At 39.3% G+C, this 17,043-nt stretch overlaps 1 protein-coding gene across 2 annotated transcripts in view; it reads right to left on the bottom strand.

Moving 5' to 3' along the window:
* Positions 1-17,043, bottom strand: part of LOC148658128 (F-BAR and double SH3 domains protein 2-like) — an 82,673-nt gene that overhangs the window by 20,327 nt on the left and 45,303 nt on the right. Inside the window, exons 4-11 of one of the 2 annotated variants that reach the window (XM_088639120.1) lie at positions 16,368-16,444; positions 16,117-16,261; positions 14,928-15,061; positions 12,592-12,646; positions 12,028-12,156; positions 5,528-5,650; positions 4,829-4,924; positions 2,813-2,884 (exon numbers count right to left, since the gene is read on the bottom strand). In XM_088639120.1, coding sequence (XP_088495246.1) covers positions 2,813-2,884; positions 4,829-4,924; positions 5,528-5,650; positions 12,028-12,156; positions 12,592-12,646; positions 14,928-15,061; positions 16,117-16,261; positions 16,368-16,444 — 831 coding nt within the window. The remainder of the gene's footprint in view (positions 1-2,812; positions 2,885-4,828; positions 4,925-5,527; positions 5,651-12,027; positions 12,157-12,591; positions 12,647-14,927; positions 15,062-16,116; positions 16,262-16,367; positions 16,445-17,043) is intronic. The other variant, XM_088639121.1, reaches the window with a different exon arrangement.

Genomic DNA, 17,043 nt, shown 5'->3' with positions numbered 1-17,043 from the left:
TAACTGTGCTAAGATCTGATGACACTAAAACCTTCACAAAGGTTTGTTTTATGCTCCGCAAACATTAAAAAGCAAGACATCCATGACTGATGTTGTACACGAAACCTCCTGTCCTGTGAAGACGATGCTTCAGCAGGCATTTATCGTAAACATGCGAAACAAGCAGAGCAGACGCACACAACAGACAATTTAACCCCATCCCACAACAATGAAAGCCTTTCATTATGGGATATGCACATAGGACTCTAGGAATTCACAAGGGGGGGAAAAAAAAACTTTGTCTTTTGCTTTAAAATTCCACCCATATTTCTGGGTGGCTGAAAAATGCACAATAAAAACCAGTTCAGCTGTGAACAACATGGAAAGAAAAAGGAGGCTAATCTTTTTAATTGGTTACAGAAACTGTTGTAAGCCATGAAAAAATAATTGAGAATAAAATGAAAAATAAAAAATGATTAAGCTAAAGTACACTAGATTACAAATTCATCAGCAGGGTTTGCCCTCCAGGTTAAATGCATTTAACAGGCGTCATATTTCAAATTCAGCGCAGCCGAAGGTGAATTCCTTCAAACTCAGCACTTTTTTTCTGTAACCATGTTCTAGAATATAAAACACGAAAGGCAAAATCAATTGAAAGCCGGGAGTTCCTGTTTCTCTAGCATCCAGAGGCTTGGAATGAGCTGGCGATGCCGAACGAGGCCAGGAGGTTCAGCCTGTCCGCACGCTGCTGGGTTCAGTGACAGAGCGAGACTTCACAGAAATTCCTTTTAACAAGGAGCTCCAGGCTTCCACTAATACCCTGCGCCCTTGAATGTACGCCTTCTGTTTTTTTTCTTTGCAATTTCCCAGCAAGAACACAACATCAGTAATATTTTATTAAGAACAGACCTCTGCCTGTTTGATTTCCAATGAAAACACACCCAGACGTGAACAAATTGCCTATTCTGTGCTAGGCTCACTGCAGGACAGGAGGGCCGGTCAAAGGCCTGTCCCATCACGGCTAAACCTGGAAGGTCACACCCAGAGAAGGCAGCTTAGTCTGCCACCAAACACACATGGAGCACCCAGTGCTCTTCTCCTCACGCCTACTGGGGGAGGGAAGAGTTATATTATATATCTCATTTATATGTCATTATAAATGACAACACCAGAAGGGGAAAAAAAGTAAGAAACTAAAAAAAGACGCCATTCTCCACTAGAATATTCCTGTAATAGGAACCTCAGTGACTACACAATTATTAAATGCACTGAACAAAAGCTTATTATGGAACTAAACATGTGTAGTCGGTAAAACTGGCATCTCCCTGCCTGAACCCGGGGGGAAAAACGGTGTTAAAATACCAGTCGGCTAAAAAAATAAGCTCAGGTGGCAAAAATATGCAGTGAAATCACAAACTCTTCACTCAGCTGCTGGTGCTGGTACAGAACTCTTATCGAGTCACAGATGCTGTTCTGCAGACGCGAGGGAGAGATTATAGAAACACACAGCCATGCAGAAGGATTTTTCACATGCAGTGCAAATGTAAATTCAGCGCTTTGACAATTCACCTACTCAAGTGTGAAAAACTCCCTTAGGTGGGTGGAATCAGCTTCTGAGCCTGAAACAGTTTCAAACTCATAAAATGCAGAGAACGTTCGCGAATTGATCTTTAGTGCAACCCTGTGACAGATTCGGGAGGTTCCTTGAACAGATCTTTAAAAGGCCCTGTTCTCTCAAGGTACTTTCTGCTAGCAGATAACTACGTGTGTGTATGTGTAGGGGGGGGGGGGGGGGTCCCCTAACTTTACTACAAAAAAGTGAAAATATTTTAATTACAAAGCTTGTCATGCACATAACCATGGCAACCTAGACTTGGAGAAACTGCTCATGATCTGTTATGATTAATGTGCCACAAACCCTCTGCCCTGAGGGGCAACAATCGCTGGGCCTGGGACCACCAGAGCCTTATTTTTTCCCACTGGGAGTTTTTGTTTTCGGTTAACGCCTAACTAAATCTGTAAAGCGCTCTGGGGTAAGGTGTTGCAAAGGGCGCCCATAAAATGATTGATTGACCTTACTGATGCACGTAAAGCTTCCTCGCTACATTTTCAGAGAGCTCAATTCCAACTGTCTTTGGAAACATGATTCTTTCCAAACTAAGTAACAGATACAGATGAATGCGTTCTTCAACTGCCTGCTGGCAGCACTGCTACACAGCATTTCTGCGCAGAAAGTAATTAAATTGCCACCTTGTTGCTAGTCAACAAGCACGGTTTTCTGTAGCACTGAAAAAAGGCAGCGATTTTGTTCTCAGTGTGGCTGAAGCCTGGCAATGCAAGGGCTTACAACAAACAAAGAAACAACAGAACAGCGGAGAAAAATAATGAAAGTACTAGCAACTGTATCACATTCGGCAAGCTGGCAAATTTTCAGTAGTGTTACAGTCATGTGCATATCCCATAAATAACAGCACCTCAGCAGCATCACAGAGAAAGGCAGGCAGGCAGATTAAACAGAGGGACGTGCAGTGCACAGATTGTGTTCCATGTGCAGTGGCAGCACTTGCTTTGGGATTGCATGATATGTAGGAGTACCCTCCACAGTACACCACTCACATAAAAAAACAAAGAGCTGTCTACATTGAACAACTGCAAGGTTTGTTAAACTGCACCTGCACATTCTCCATTTTATGACGACAAAAAGATGAAACAAGGAGCCTGGCGTTCACCTGGCTATATGTTTATACTTCCGAGTCTAATCCCCATTCCTGCGATCGGCATGCAGACAACACCCAAAGAACACACAAGCAATTCCGTCTATACCAGCGTATACCTCGGCCAAGGTCATTCTCATAGCACTCACAGGCGAAGGCTCAATGTCCACCAACTGGATGGCATTTAAACTCTGAACAACAAACACACAATTGCACAAGGACAAGGACAGTTATAGAAGATGCAGTTAACACAGTGCAAAGCCATTATTTACACAACAGCCAAAAAAACGGCAGCTAGTGGATTCGTTTATGATGCCACTTTATGATGTCAAGTCTGCATGTGCAGGACAGTCAAGTGTTAAGTGCTGTAGTCCTCCTGTTAAAGAGCACAGTCTGTCACAGCTCCATCAAGTCCTTTTGCCAGCAGATACGCAATGAGTCATCCCTGGACACTGTGCCGTTGCCATGGGAACTGGACTGTTATAAGAAGAAATTAAATAAAAGGAGCGAGAATGCCCTACAGATTGTGACAATTTACCTGGGCGAAATCTATTGGAATTTTGGCTGTTGAAAGATATAGACAACCCTTACTGATAATGCAACTGTAACCAATTAACCTGTTTTGAGTATGAGAGGCAGTGATATGCATGTGTACAATGTCAGAGCTTCCATCCCTTATTGTGCTCTTCATTACCACTTCAGTCTGAAATGGCAAACAGTGTGACGATGCACTTGTGTTTGTGATTTCAATGTGAAAAGCCAAGGTTAGCTTCAAAAGCACACAGATACAGTACATGGGACACCATTAATGCCAAATTTAAATCTCTTAGTTGGTGATTTTGCTGCACTCTTACACTGATGGCGTTTAAACACCTGTGCCTCACCTGTTGTCATATGCATCCTCATGTGTGCCCCACCATACTGTATGTCATAAGCGTGAACAAAATCCCTTATTATTTAATAGAATGTTTGCTCTCTTGGCCATGGCCACCCAGTAAATTTGTGCTTCAATTAGCGATTAACAACATTGCCACCCCCCATTAAATAACTTCAGACTGAATGGAGAAACGTCTGTATCCCATATTCCAGGTTTTGCCTGGTTTTCCCAAGGCATTTCCATGCTGGCATTCAAGCTAGCGGCACATCAATCCCCAGGCTGACCACTTAGCTAGTGGCTAAACCCTACTTCGAAGTATTGTGTGGACAGTATCTCTTGTGACTTTCAAACTTTCCTGTCTACAATGTTTACAAATGATTAATAAAGAAATAGAATAAACATAACTTCATGCAATCTCCTGTATACATTGTGAATATGGGATTACTAAAGATTTCTATAGTGTTTCAGCACATATAGACAGGCAATTTAAATACATGTCAGTGTTGAGAGAAAACGTGGGTAAATAAAGATCTCAATATCATGGATTTCTCAGGTTGTCCTGCTGACATTAGGCCCTGCGATTCCATCTCACTCTTTTATATCAACAAGCTTGTTCTCAAACAAAATGAGACCCTTCTCAAATTTTTTTTAATGTAAATTTAAAGATCCTAAAAAACGTGTGGGATATGAGAAAATATGAGAATGAACAAAGATTTTAAGGTTTATAAAAAAGTTTGAAATGATGTGTAGAACCGGTAAATAATACGGCTTAGACAAATCTGAATGTGTCCTTTCTTTCCTTCGAAAGAGAATGCATTCCAATTTCTTCTTCGTTCAAAAAGAAGCTGAAAATAAAACAAACAGCTGGAATCTGTCACAGTATGGAACAGGACTTCCTTGTTGTAACATAATGGCATGAGGCTTTAGGAACCCAACGTCTTCTGTATACTTTACTTGGAACGAAAACATTACAGTCACAGAATTCTTTAAGAAAATACTAATCTAGACAAACAGAAAGTACAGTTATTTTTGGTCTCTCATTGATTAGGTACGTCAAAAGCTGTTAGAACAGACAGGGTTACAGACACTGCACAGTGCTCTGTGCCAGAGAAACGCTGCTGTGTAGCCAAGTAAAGGACAGGAAAAATCCTGTCACGAGACCAAGATCTGCCTGTGTCATAAACACATAAAATTCTCAAATCCCTCCAGAATGACTGGCTGAGAGTGAAGAGATTGGCTGTATAGAGGAGGAGTTTACCATGTCGCTGTCACTGGGCTGAAACTGGAAACATTGTGCTTTGTGAAAGCACACGTTCTCTTGCATGAAAAGTTGTTGATTGAAATCCTGCACCACCTGGGAAAACACAAACACGCTTGAGTTTACATTGGCACTAACTTGCACTTCTCTCCATTTTTCATTAATGATGAGACTCAGGAACCACTGCGTCCTTTAACTGCACTGGCAGCATAAACCCTTAATTTTTTTTTATCCTACACTGTGACAGACATGATGAATACACTACATTCATAGTGTAACTACATTCGAGGCTGGATAACTTGTGGTGTTCGAGCCACAAACACCCTTAAAACAGAAAAGTAAAAATTAAGGGTATTCTGAAAACCCATGAAATGTGGACAAGGCTGCAAGAATGAAAAAAAAATGGATTTAAGGAAGGGAATAAAATTCGAATTGAATCCAAATGGCAAAGACATTAAATTGAGATTATGTTAAAGTAAATAGAGTTTTTAACAGGGATTTTATTTCATATTGTGCATTTACAGGTTTAGGCCAGTTTACTAAATAGACAAGCCCCAATTAAAAAAATATTACCTCTGTTCCGCCTACAAATACAAATATAAAAGGGTTACTACCTTCATTTCAAGGATGAAAATAATATTATGATAAATTATTAAATTATAATAATAATAATAAAAGAAAAATGCAAAACGGACTCACTCTGCTAGATTTTTCCAACAGGAACTGGAATGTATTGTGGATAGCCTGGCAGGCCTCAAGTTCAGTCCGACAGAATGATATTAAATAATCCTTGACATGATCGTAGATACTTCCATCGAGAGCCTACGAGAAAGAGAGAAACAACAATGTCTACTACAAGCAAAGGGAAAAGGAGAAGCTGCATGCATTTGGGTGAAACAACTAAGAGAGGCATTTTTATTTAACTGTGCCAGAGCATTTGTATTGTTGTTCAGAACTGTCATGGTGTGCTGAAACAAATTTTGATGGCCTTTACATAAGAATGATATGTAAATTTCATATTATCTAAAAAAAAAATCATATTTCATAAGCTTTAAGTACTGCGACGGGCTTTGATTAAATTAATTTCCAGGCAGCCAAATGAGAGATGCATATTCTTTCATGGTTTTTTAAAGTGGACATCAGCAAAATGTTGCATTTCCTTCTGACAGAGTCCTGTAAGTATAGAACCCCTCCACACACACACAAAGGACCCCCAAGTCTGCTCTGGAGTCTCAGCCCTTGAGCCAATTACTTCCTTGTTTTGTTCAGCACAGCCTGAGGTTAAAAAAGACTAAAGGCTGAACAGTTCAAAATAGAAGTGGAATCCAAGTCAGAACTGTAATAAAAAGCAAAATAGATGCACAAAATAAACAAATTTTATGCAGTACACGCAGTATTTGCTGACTATTTGTTTTAAACCCTTAAAAAACACTGCGCTGTCAAATAAAAAATCTACTGATGTGAACTAGAACATGCCTATTTGAATGAACCCCAAAAAACCTGTTTGTTGTACTGATGCAAATTAGTTTTTACCATCACTGGATATGAGTACCTCATTCATTCATTCATTTTTCAAAACGTAAACAAAAAGCACTGAACTCAAGATCAGCAGCCAACCATTCAAAAAGATAAAGTCAAGTATTACATGTAAATCAGCATTGTATATAGCACACATGTTTAGGAATAAGTTTATATTTCAAGGAGGTAGGCAATGCGAAGTCAAGATCTGTGACGGTTCCTTAAAAAGGGGCTTCACTGGCAAATTTAACTTGCAATACCGTCAAAAAGAATACTTCTATACAGGTGCATGTTCCACCAGTGGCAGAGCTCCCTAGTCCCTCAAAAAGGTGTCTGAAAGACCCTGTTTCGTGCATCACCAGTTGATACCGGACTTCACTGTCACTATACAAATGTCTCTGGTGTTTATTTCTAGAGTATATCTCTGAAATCCAGAGAAACTCCAGTGCCAAAAAATGTGACATCCCATTTGGACTAATGATAGAATAGCTAACCTTCTTTTTTGAATATCATTATGATCATACAGTAGTTTAAGAGCATAACAGATTTACTGTAAAGTGATTTTACAGAGAAACTCTGAGCTCAGATGAGTAATCCTGTATCTAATTTTGCACACACTCTGCTACTGAAGACATAACTGCACATGAAGTCTGATTAATTACCCACTATCTTAAACCTGGGTGGTACTAAATACCACTGTAAATCATGTGCTGAAATTAGAGAGCACCTAAATAAATTTTAATTGGCAGCTTTAAAAAAGACAAGTGTACAGTATATTATATTCTCACTGATAAAAAAGGAAGTTAGTCTATGGGATTACCACCTCATAAAGAGGCAGCAAAATCAAAATTGATTGGTCGTGCCTCTTTAAAAACAGCTGTAAAAGCAGATCCAAGCTAGTCTCTTGTGTCTGTTTGTCTACTGCAGGAAACAATGCAGTGATGTTGGTACCAGGGAATTTCCTTATGAGGGTGGAGGTACTGTCTGAAATAAAATCTAACTTCTCCCAATCCCTTCCGCTTTTAGCAATTATCCAATTATAGCAAAGCTTAAATCAGGCAACTTGAGTGTTGAATAGCTTTTCTGCATTCCAAAAGGCGACTGGTGAGAGAGCAGATTCTGAAAGACCTAACAGAGTGCTAAATATTCCTAAAAGGAAGAAAACTGGCATGCCCTCTAACTGCACCCATACTTTTAATATTAACATCAAATATAGGCATTTCTAAAAAACACATTCTTTAAAAAAGGAGTGTTCTCCTAAACACCCTCAACCAAACAACCAGAAGGAGCCGATGGCTTATAGTAACCATTCTGCATGCACAAAATAAATTAAAGAGCCTCACTGTTGTAGCTCTGATTCAAATCACTTCATGACAAAGAGGACACCATATCTGTCTTGCAACTATGCATTAAAATCTTCATTTGCCTACAATTATACAAGGAAAGGTACAACGATAATACACACTTTCCCTTCAATATCACTAAAGTGCTTGTTGTGGCAATAAAATTTTGAAGGACGAAAACAGCCCTTTATTTTAGTCTTTGCTTACAGGGTTTTGTACAGCTGCACAATGCAGGCTTTATGTTCTGTTCACTATTTTCTTCACCGCTGTTGTTGTGGTAAGGTCAGATAGACAGTTAAGATAGGCATACCGCTGAAAGATTTTGAAAAAAACAACGAAAAGAGGCTTAGTGATTGCTTAAAAGTGATCTGATTTATGCCCAGGATTCTGTGTTCATATGTAACACTGTAAGCATCTGTCTAAAACAGAATTTATTTAAATGAAAACCTTTATGGTTTACAATAACACTAAAATCCCATTTCCAGCATCTTCATGTCCACCCACGTAAGTCAGGTGCTGCAGTCCTGAAAATTGTCCAAAGACTAATTTAGTGACCTGGGCACAGTTCTGAAGGGAGTGTTTTAAAAGCTACATACACCCTCGGGCTGGATGGTCAGTAGCCTAAACATAAATCAAGTGTATTGAATAAGCAATGACAAAAAAAGACTGGATATAGCTATAAGGCATTTTAACAAGCGCTTGCAAAAAAAGTCTTCCTGAGAAGTTTTAGGGTTTTGGATATATGGATTATTCATCTGTTTTCTTACAATTACTATCAATAAAATAATCACCACCAACAAGAGACAGGTATGTACCTGCTAGCACAGCAAGGAAGCCCAAACATGTCTTGTTGTGCATGAGAGGACATACTGAGAGATTCACTTGACAAAAAACAGCCTTCACAACAACAGGAACACTAATGGCAACAATTAAGCTACTTACAAATAGGCAAGAAAAAACATGCTTCATAATGGCACCATGCCTTGATATTCTGTACTGTAATCTCAATGAAGGATGGGAAGCACGCTTTTCTAAAAATTGTGATCATCAGGTAGGTAGCATGTTTTCTACTTAGCTAGGCCGCAATACCTCAAGTCAACAGAAGGGGGTGCTCTCTGACATTCCACAGGTTCCAGTGTTGATTCCCTTTCCATTCTTCTGTGTGCCAAGAACCAAGTATTCCAAACACACTAGCCTAGGGATTTCTCTTAATCCCCGAATGATGCCATTTGGGTCATTACCTTTATAACTTTAAGCAAATCAAAGAGAATGTGCAGTATATTACCACAGATTGCTGCCCTCCAAGACCAGACACACTGTCATGAGAATGCTGGTAAATTATTTATTACGAAACACTATTTTTTTGCCACCAGCAAAGTCCATGAAAGAATGAGTGCTCTTATCCGTCAATACTATGCATGTGCTGATACAACTCAACATGTATCATATAGTGCTCTGATTAATGAGCAACAAAGAGCCACTACTAACAGACTAAAGACACTAGAACCCTGACAAAACACATATGCTTTTTTCTATGGCAGAGGTAATATGCACCCAGGCCACGAGGTTAGATCACTAACCCATATCACACTGTATAGAAACTGTGGAACTCTCCTGAAAAACACATCTAAGAAATACTATTCTTAAGCGTCACACCACTGTGAGGATAACCAGAATGTCTGAAATGAAACCTGCTACACTTGAACCGTTTTATTACAAACCCAAGAGGCCAGAGGGAATTGTTTGTAACCTTTATCAAGTACGACATCACACTGTCTCCCGAAGTCACTTTTCTTTCTCACCTGACAATCACATGGATGAAGCAGAAATAAAGGACTTCAGGAGCTTAACCCTCGATTACCCCAGGACAAGTCAAATTATTATAGAAAGAATTTAACTGAATGGTTAATTAATTTGATGGTTTCTTCACAACATGTTGCAACCTCAAACAGGAAATATCCCACATAATATCCATTCAATGCCTCATCACTCTATGGATGTGGAGTTCTCAGCAAGTGGCTGAAGTTGAATATTTAAATATTATGGTTTCTGCACACTACCTTCCTTCCACATCTCCTGTACAAGAAACTCAACTTTGCTAATAATGTTTTTAACAAATAGCAGACACAATAAAATCCCTGCACCCTAAGCATCTTTTGAAGTGAAACTTTGCAACAGGCTGAGTCATATATCAATCAAAAGCTCTGGTGACAATTAACCCCATTGTGCTATGAAGGCTATGAAAAAACACTGCCAGTAAAATAATGATTCCCAGATATCTTTATACTGTATATACAATATGTATAAAAGACCACTTTTGAATAGATGGGCTCAGTTTTTCAACAATCTATATTCTGGCCAATAAACAAATAGAAGTTTAATATTTTCTTTTACGCGTTCTAGTGTTCAAGAGTTTCTGTTCCTAATCAAAATATCAAGCAAATGTGGTGTCTATAAAAATGTCTCTGGCATAAAGATGAGAGCCAATAAGTATTGGCTATAAAAAAGCTTAAAAATGAGAGTAAACGAGTGTGCCCAAACTCGAAGGGATTTGCTATTGTACAGTAGGTACAGGATTAAAATACAAGGTTGAAAGCAGGATTAGGGAATAAATATTCTAACTGCATTAACAGCCTCATAAACCCTATCCCACATATTAGGATAGTTGAACAAAGATAATAAGACAGACAAAAAATAGATTAATACAAACCATCCCAGCACATATGTTTTATAGCAGTGAATCAAGAAATGACCAAACCCTCCCATGGAATTTGTGCCAGTAAAATGGATCATTAGTTTTTTTCAATGACTAACCCAACCTAAGCAAGGAGTAATTGGGCTCATGTTTAACAACGTTAATCATGTAGGACTTGGCAAGGCAGAGACACCAAACTACCACTGCCTGAACAAACTGAAGAAAACAGCGACAGATTGGCAGTAGGAATGTGACAGCACAGTAAGCTTCCAATTCTGTTTTCAGAAAACAATGCTAATTTCACACAAAAAAATCAAGAAAGTAGCACATTGTTAACATTCTCACAAATCTAAGAAATTGTTTATCTGTCTCTCAAGAGACTGAGGCTAGAAATTACCCTTGAAAATCAAATTCATACAAAGAATAAACTGCTTTACAGAAATACAGAACAGATTTTTTTTAACACAGTACCTTACGACACAGATACAACAAGGTCTATCTGTGTTTCTGACAGAAGAAAAGGGAGTTCTCCAAAGCTAATGAAGTCACTGGCCGAAATATTGTAAATACTGTAAATAACATAATAGCTCTCTGCAAATAACATAACCAACCTGAACATACTGTAACATGGCGTGTACTGTATATCACAAGGTGCTGTAAATAATGCAGCACAGACTTAAGCCAATCTTTTAGGAGGATTAGCTTCAGCTGAGGCTGTGATGAAGGTAATGATCTGTGGGACTAATATGTGGGATCGACTGGCTCCTTTAGTTTCCTATCAGGTCGAGATATGGAGGTTATTCTGAACAGAGAAGGTGATGGGCGTTTGTCTTCTGCCCCTCAAGTCAAATGCACCTTGTCTGAGGTGCCCTGAGGCAGCCAATTCATTTGAGTGGGAGCTCTCAAGGATTGTATTTCAAACATCGTTCAGAAGGTTAACCCTCACTTTAAACTTCAATATAGGCATGACAATAAACTCAATAATTAAACAGAGGTGATCTAAATACCCAAATACTTTCACTGTGTGATGTAAATATTGGAATGTAGACATATGAAAATCACCTATAGCTGTGCCAGTGGAATAACTTTCATCCATCTGCATGACTGTCTTCATATCAGAGCCTGCATGACGCACTAGCCAAAGCTGGTATATGGAAGTACTTTGTTAGTGCTCTGATATCATCAGGTGGCAAAGGTGGTCACTTTAATGTAGCTGGGTACTGTAAAGTCATCTGAGCCACACTGCAGCTTTCTGTGTCTAGGAGGCCTTGAGCTGATGGATCACAGCCCTCCTACGCACTGCTTGTCAGTCAGCTCTGATGACATCTGTTCGGTGTGTCACTGCTGGAAGAGGAGTCTGCGGTGCGCGAACAGCTCACAGCTCACAGCCCTGACCTCCTCAGTTCAGCAACATGATTCATCATGTTTCTTGGACGCATGTAATCTTTTATCACTTCAGATTAACCTGTTCCTGCTTTCCACTACCGTCGAGAACAACCCTCGACTGGAAAAAAAATCACGGAGAAGTGTTATGGCTCAGTAACCTGTAATGTGAAGTGTTTGGAAAAACAATGCTCTCCCTGTTCTCCCTAGAGGCACGTAGCCCCATCCCTACTGTTTCTCAGTGGCACCCACTGCCTTACCTTGATGCAGCTGATGAGGTCTATCTGGTAGTAGCGGTCTTGGTGGGCATTTGCAGCAGCCAGGGTGAGAAGATAATCATTCCTGGCGTGGGTGGCTTTCGAGTTGCAATCACTCCTCTTGGCTTTTAACTGCAAGAGACAGGCAAGCTGCTAGTTTAAAGCAACCTGGGAAAAAGAACTTCTGCAGAGAATCCTATCTATTTAAACACTTCGTATACTCATCAACCCTTTGGTTCTGGTCCTGTATACAAGTCAGTCACAACCTCCTTGCAATGCAGCACATCCAAGGAAATCAGGGTAAGACTTTCTGAAATAGTGCTGGGCTTCTCAGTTCTGGCTTGAATGAAAAAATAACTAAATCAATATGACCTTTTAAAAACACCACTGCTGTTGTCTCCTGTGATTCACTAGTTATATACTCAAAGTACCAGGTTACCGTTCTTATTATTCATAGCTGGCAGCGCAAGCAAAAACTCATCCTATGAGAAGAGATTTAAGTTGAAAAAAACAAACATGTCAAGGCCCTGCATACATGTGAAAGATGTCTTGGGAGATAACCCTTACCTTTACACTTGCCTTTTGCAAACTTATTCTTGACTGAAATAAACTCAGTTTGGACCTGTAATAAGGAGAAGAGAATCATTTTTAAGAAAAGCATCCAAAAAGGTCATCTTTTAACATCATTTTCTCAGAGTGACTGGTGCAATTAGGCTTCAGAACACTCTGGATAACTAGGTATTAGAAGGATATTAGTCTTTCAGCATTTACTTGGGATAGTGATTGTTTTTCTTGGAATGTAATATAGAACCATTCACAATCCACTATCTAAAGGTTCTTTAAAACAAGATAAAAGCAAAAACAAGAGAACAGAATAGAACAAATGTCCATCATCCATGGCACACATGTACAGAAAGCAGTGTCTCCCAGGACTGAAAGCCTTATTCAGGGAAAAGAAAGAAGGCCACAGTCCAAAAGTAAAAACATTGGCTCTATTAATTCTTTATTATTGTGTAAGCACTCTGATAAGGTACACAGTGCTTGATTCATGCCATGCCTTTATCTGAAAAGAAATTCACCAGCAAAGAAAAGAAAATAGACATAATACCTACTAAGAAACTTATACAATTACAATATCTAGATATTAAAATGAATAGGACCAACAACAGAGCCCAGAGAGACATTCGATATGACCAACTTAGTTGAGGGGAAACGAAACCCAAGTTGAACAACCTTTTCTGTCAGTCATGCAAGGTTTAAACTATGCCACAATAGTTCCATTAATACCTACAAACCTCTCTAGACTATTCAGCAAGTGTTCTGAATAACGATATCAAAGACAGAGATGAGGTCTGACAGACAAAAACTGAAAAAAGCCAGAGTTAGCAGTAATCAGTAAATCATAAGTAAGCCTAACAAGAGCTGTTTCAGTACTATGCATCGATGTGAACATAGACTGTAAGGGCTTGTACTGAGAAATAAGAAATAAGCAAAAGCCAATTTTTCAGAACATCTGCTAAAAGCATTAACATAGAGAAGTTAGATTATTGGGTATTGAAGAGGAGGACGGAATTCTGCTTTTTAACAGATGGATAAGGCCTGATAATGTAACAGACTTTCCAACATTTTGGCACTTCAATTTGGTGATCATTGCAGATTCCTGAAGAGAACAACAGGGTTATTTATCTGCACAAAAACTCTGCTAAGTGTGTGCCATGAGCTTTGAGAATACGTAAGAAGAAATATATACAGAACATTTCTTAATTAAAATGTATTCCCTATGTATTTGACTGCTAAATGCAGCACACCAGTGTTTTAGATGTACTTAACGCTCTACTTCCAATTCATATTCATACAGAACCAAGCACTACAAAGAGCTGCAAAGATACTTAAAAATGCATATTCACATAATCCCACTGCTGATGGACATAAGAAGCCCAGTGGTCATCAGGGGAAGTCAGAATAAGACCTGAGATAAGAACTCTGTAGATCCTTTAAAGAAAAAAATGCTGTACTAGTGGGAATTGCTAACTGGAAAAGTGTTTTCTAAGAATGCTCATTACTTGTCTTTCTGAAATTAGACTATGTTCTTGAATAATGAAAGCCACAGTTAACAATCCACATTCTCTGTATTTCATTTGCCATCATTAAGCCTGGCAACTTCAACTTGGAAATGGAATCAAATAGCACTCTTCAAAGCATTCTGTTGGATAAGACATAAGATGATAAAAGCTCTTCTTCGTGTTTTTTCGGTTTCTGGTATACCCAGCTGCAGTCTCTCCTCACTGCTTGGAGTCTAAATGGATGAAGGAGAGTACTGAAAGCAAATGGTCATTAGTCTAACGACAGCACGATTAAGACAACTGAAGGCCTGATAACTTGAGGTTCTTGTGGCATCGTGAGGCAAACTGGCCCTTTCCTAACTATTCAGAATTTAAAAACCCCTGCTCTTCCAGCTAGAAGACCAGCAATGATGGGACCACCACCAAGCACAATGCGCTAATACAGACCACCTAGGAAAATGAGTCAATTTTCCACCAGGATCTGAATTTAATACCAACTTTCACTTCTTTTTTCACCATTAATAAAGATAATGGGGAGAGCACAGTAATATTTTTAGAATACTAAAAGTATTGTTAATATACAAAGATGAGTAAACCCCATGACTTAAAAAAAAAAGAATTCACACCTATGATATTTGTGAAAGAGAGTCTTATTCACTTTTCAAGTTATCAGTACCTGGCTTTCCAAGCCTAGCAGGTTACTATTTCCAGTCAAAAACTCTAATTCTGCTGCAGAGTTTCACAGGTTCTTACAGTGCTTTTTTTCAGAACTCATTACACCTAGTTATCAGCGGTCTGACTTTCTCACTGTTGTAAATTTCATTCTTCCGATGCACCTACTTGGCTTCAATGTCTGCCTTCTCCCGCACTGCATGGGCCATCTGTTCCATCTCAAAATACTTCTTCTTGGACTTAGCCAGGTCTTTGACCGTGTCTTGAAGCTCAGCCTGAATCCGTGTCAACTGCTCTATACACTGCAGAAAAACATTTGACAACACCGTGAAGAAAGCAGCAGGAGACGGACAGAGGCCAGCGCTGTGCTTTTCCCCACACAGCAACAACGCGTGGCGCTTGAGCCAGGGGATACAAAACAAAAGAGATCGGCACTAAAGCAGATTTTAACATTTGAAATAAATGCAGTATTGAACGAAAACACCTCCGACTCACTGTCGACAGAAAAAATGAATTAGACCAAAAAGCCAGGCCGAATATTAACATATTAATGAGATCACCGCTAAGTAGGCAGTTCTGGTCCATCAGTCCAGAGTTTATCCTGGTTTCCATGGCGTTAAGCAAACAGAGCACGACTCATAACTCTCCCCCCCCCGACATGATGCCAGTCTGTTACCAAACCTTCCCCCAGCAAATACTGGTTCTCCATACTGCTGCGCAGGCTGGAGCAACTGAGCAACTGTAGTAAAGTACTTCACTCTAGATGGAACACTAATGTCTGGAACAGGGGACTTGGACCCACAACACACCAGTCACGAGTCCGGAGACCTACCCACTGGTACAGCATTCCCTAAATACATTTAAGAATGCAAACAGGCTATAGAAACAACAGCTTAACAACAGCTTAAAATAGAAGTCAGCATCATGTTGCAGGACTAGCGCCATACTTGACTGTTAACAGCAATGTGACAAATAAATATTTTAAGAACAGAGTTTGTGCAGGTTTGCAATCATCACTGTAGTATATCACAGGAAAAATATCTAGAAATCTTTACAGTCTATTGGTTTCTAGCAGTTCTAGACACAGTTATAAAGAAATAAGTTTTAGAAATGTGTGAGGGAGAAGGTTTCTTAAGACATCTCAAAAGCTCTGGATTTCATTCTACGTTATTTTGTTCAAAAACACCATATACTGCAAGCAACATCACTCATTCAATTGTCAGATAAAGCTATTAAACGTCTTTCGCAAACATTTCTAAAAAACCTGCATTACTTCAACAGCTCCACTTTGCTAAGCTTCTGGTGGCCTTATCTGGGTGTCAGGCTTTGCCAGTGCTGCGAGTGTGAGGGTGCTAACCTTCTTCAGCTGTTGCTCCTTCAGCAGTTTGACCATCTTGGCAGGTTCTGAAATCTCATTTCTGTAGTTTTCACAGATATTAATGCGAGACTGGGTCACCTGCACTGTCCCTTCTAAGAAAGACTTCCAGACAGCGTAGACATTCCTGAAGGAGAAACAACCATTTGATCACAGTGAGACAAAGATATAATCACATGAAGTATAATAAGAAAATGCAGCATAGTGGTAGTGGTAGTGGTAGTGGTATTTACCTATAGTCAGTCCGTTCTTCTGCTTTCATTCCTGGCCAATCCCTCTTTAAGTACTGGCTTGCCAGCTTCTGTAAAGCCTGCAAAAATAAGGACAAAAATGTCTAAATAAAGACATTAATATTGGGCGTCAAGGTTATAACCTGTTCATTTGGCAAAATATATGACAGTACTTGTGATGTGTATTTCAAGGTGTTTGGTGACCTTGATTCTGAAATTATCAGGAGTTAAATGAGATAATTCAATTCACTTTATTTTTAGATAGCGCCTTTCACAACAAGGTTGCCCCAAGGTGCTTAACCATACATGTGAAGACAGAACAGAAAAGAACAGAGGAGATGAACCAAGAACTCCTTAGTGAGGAGAAAAAAAAACTCTAGGGGTCCAAGGTCAACTGGCTGCCCAAACCCTTTGGGCATGCTAACATTATACAATTAAAAAAAGAAAAAAATGAATGAGGGTATTAATCCATCCATCATGTCTTCTGTATGTCAGTACTCCCTGCAGATCGTTGTTGAACTAACTCAGATGTTTCCCAATCTCAGTTTTGCTCTTCTTGAGATAGTGACCTATTAAGAGCTTATAATTCAAGGAAAAAAAATTGTTTAGAAAAAGATTGTGCTTTAATTTCAACGTTAACATGTAATTCATGTCTGGGGAATATAGCATGTGCATACAG

The sequence above is a fragment of the Lepisosteus platostomus genome, chromosome 7, assembly GCF_059453375.1.
Source record: "Lepisosteus platostomus isolate fLepPlt1 chromosome 7, fLepPlt1.hap1, whole genome shotgun sequence".
Lineage (NCBI taxonomy): Eukaryota > Metazoa > Chordata > Actinopteri > Semionotiformes > Lepisosteidae > Lepisosteus > Lepisosteus platostomus.
The sequence above is the reverse complement of the archived record's forward strand: the minus strand, read 5'-3'. Positions and strand labels throughout refer to the sequence as shown.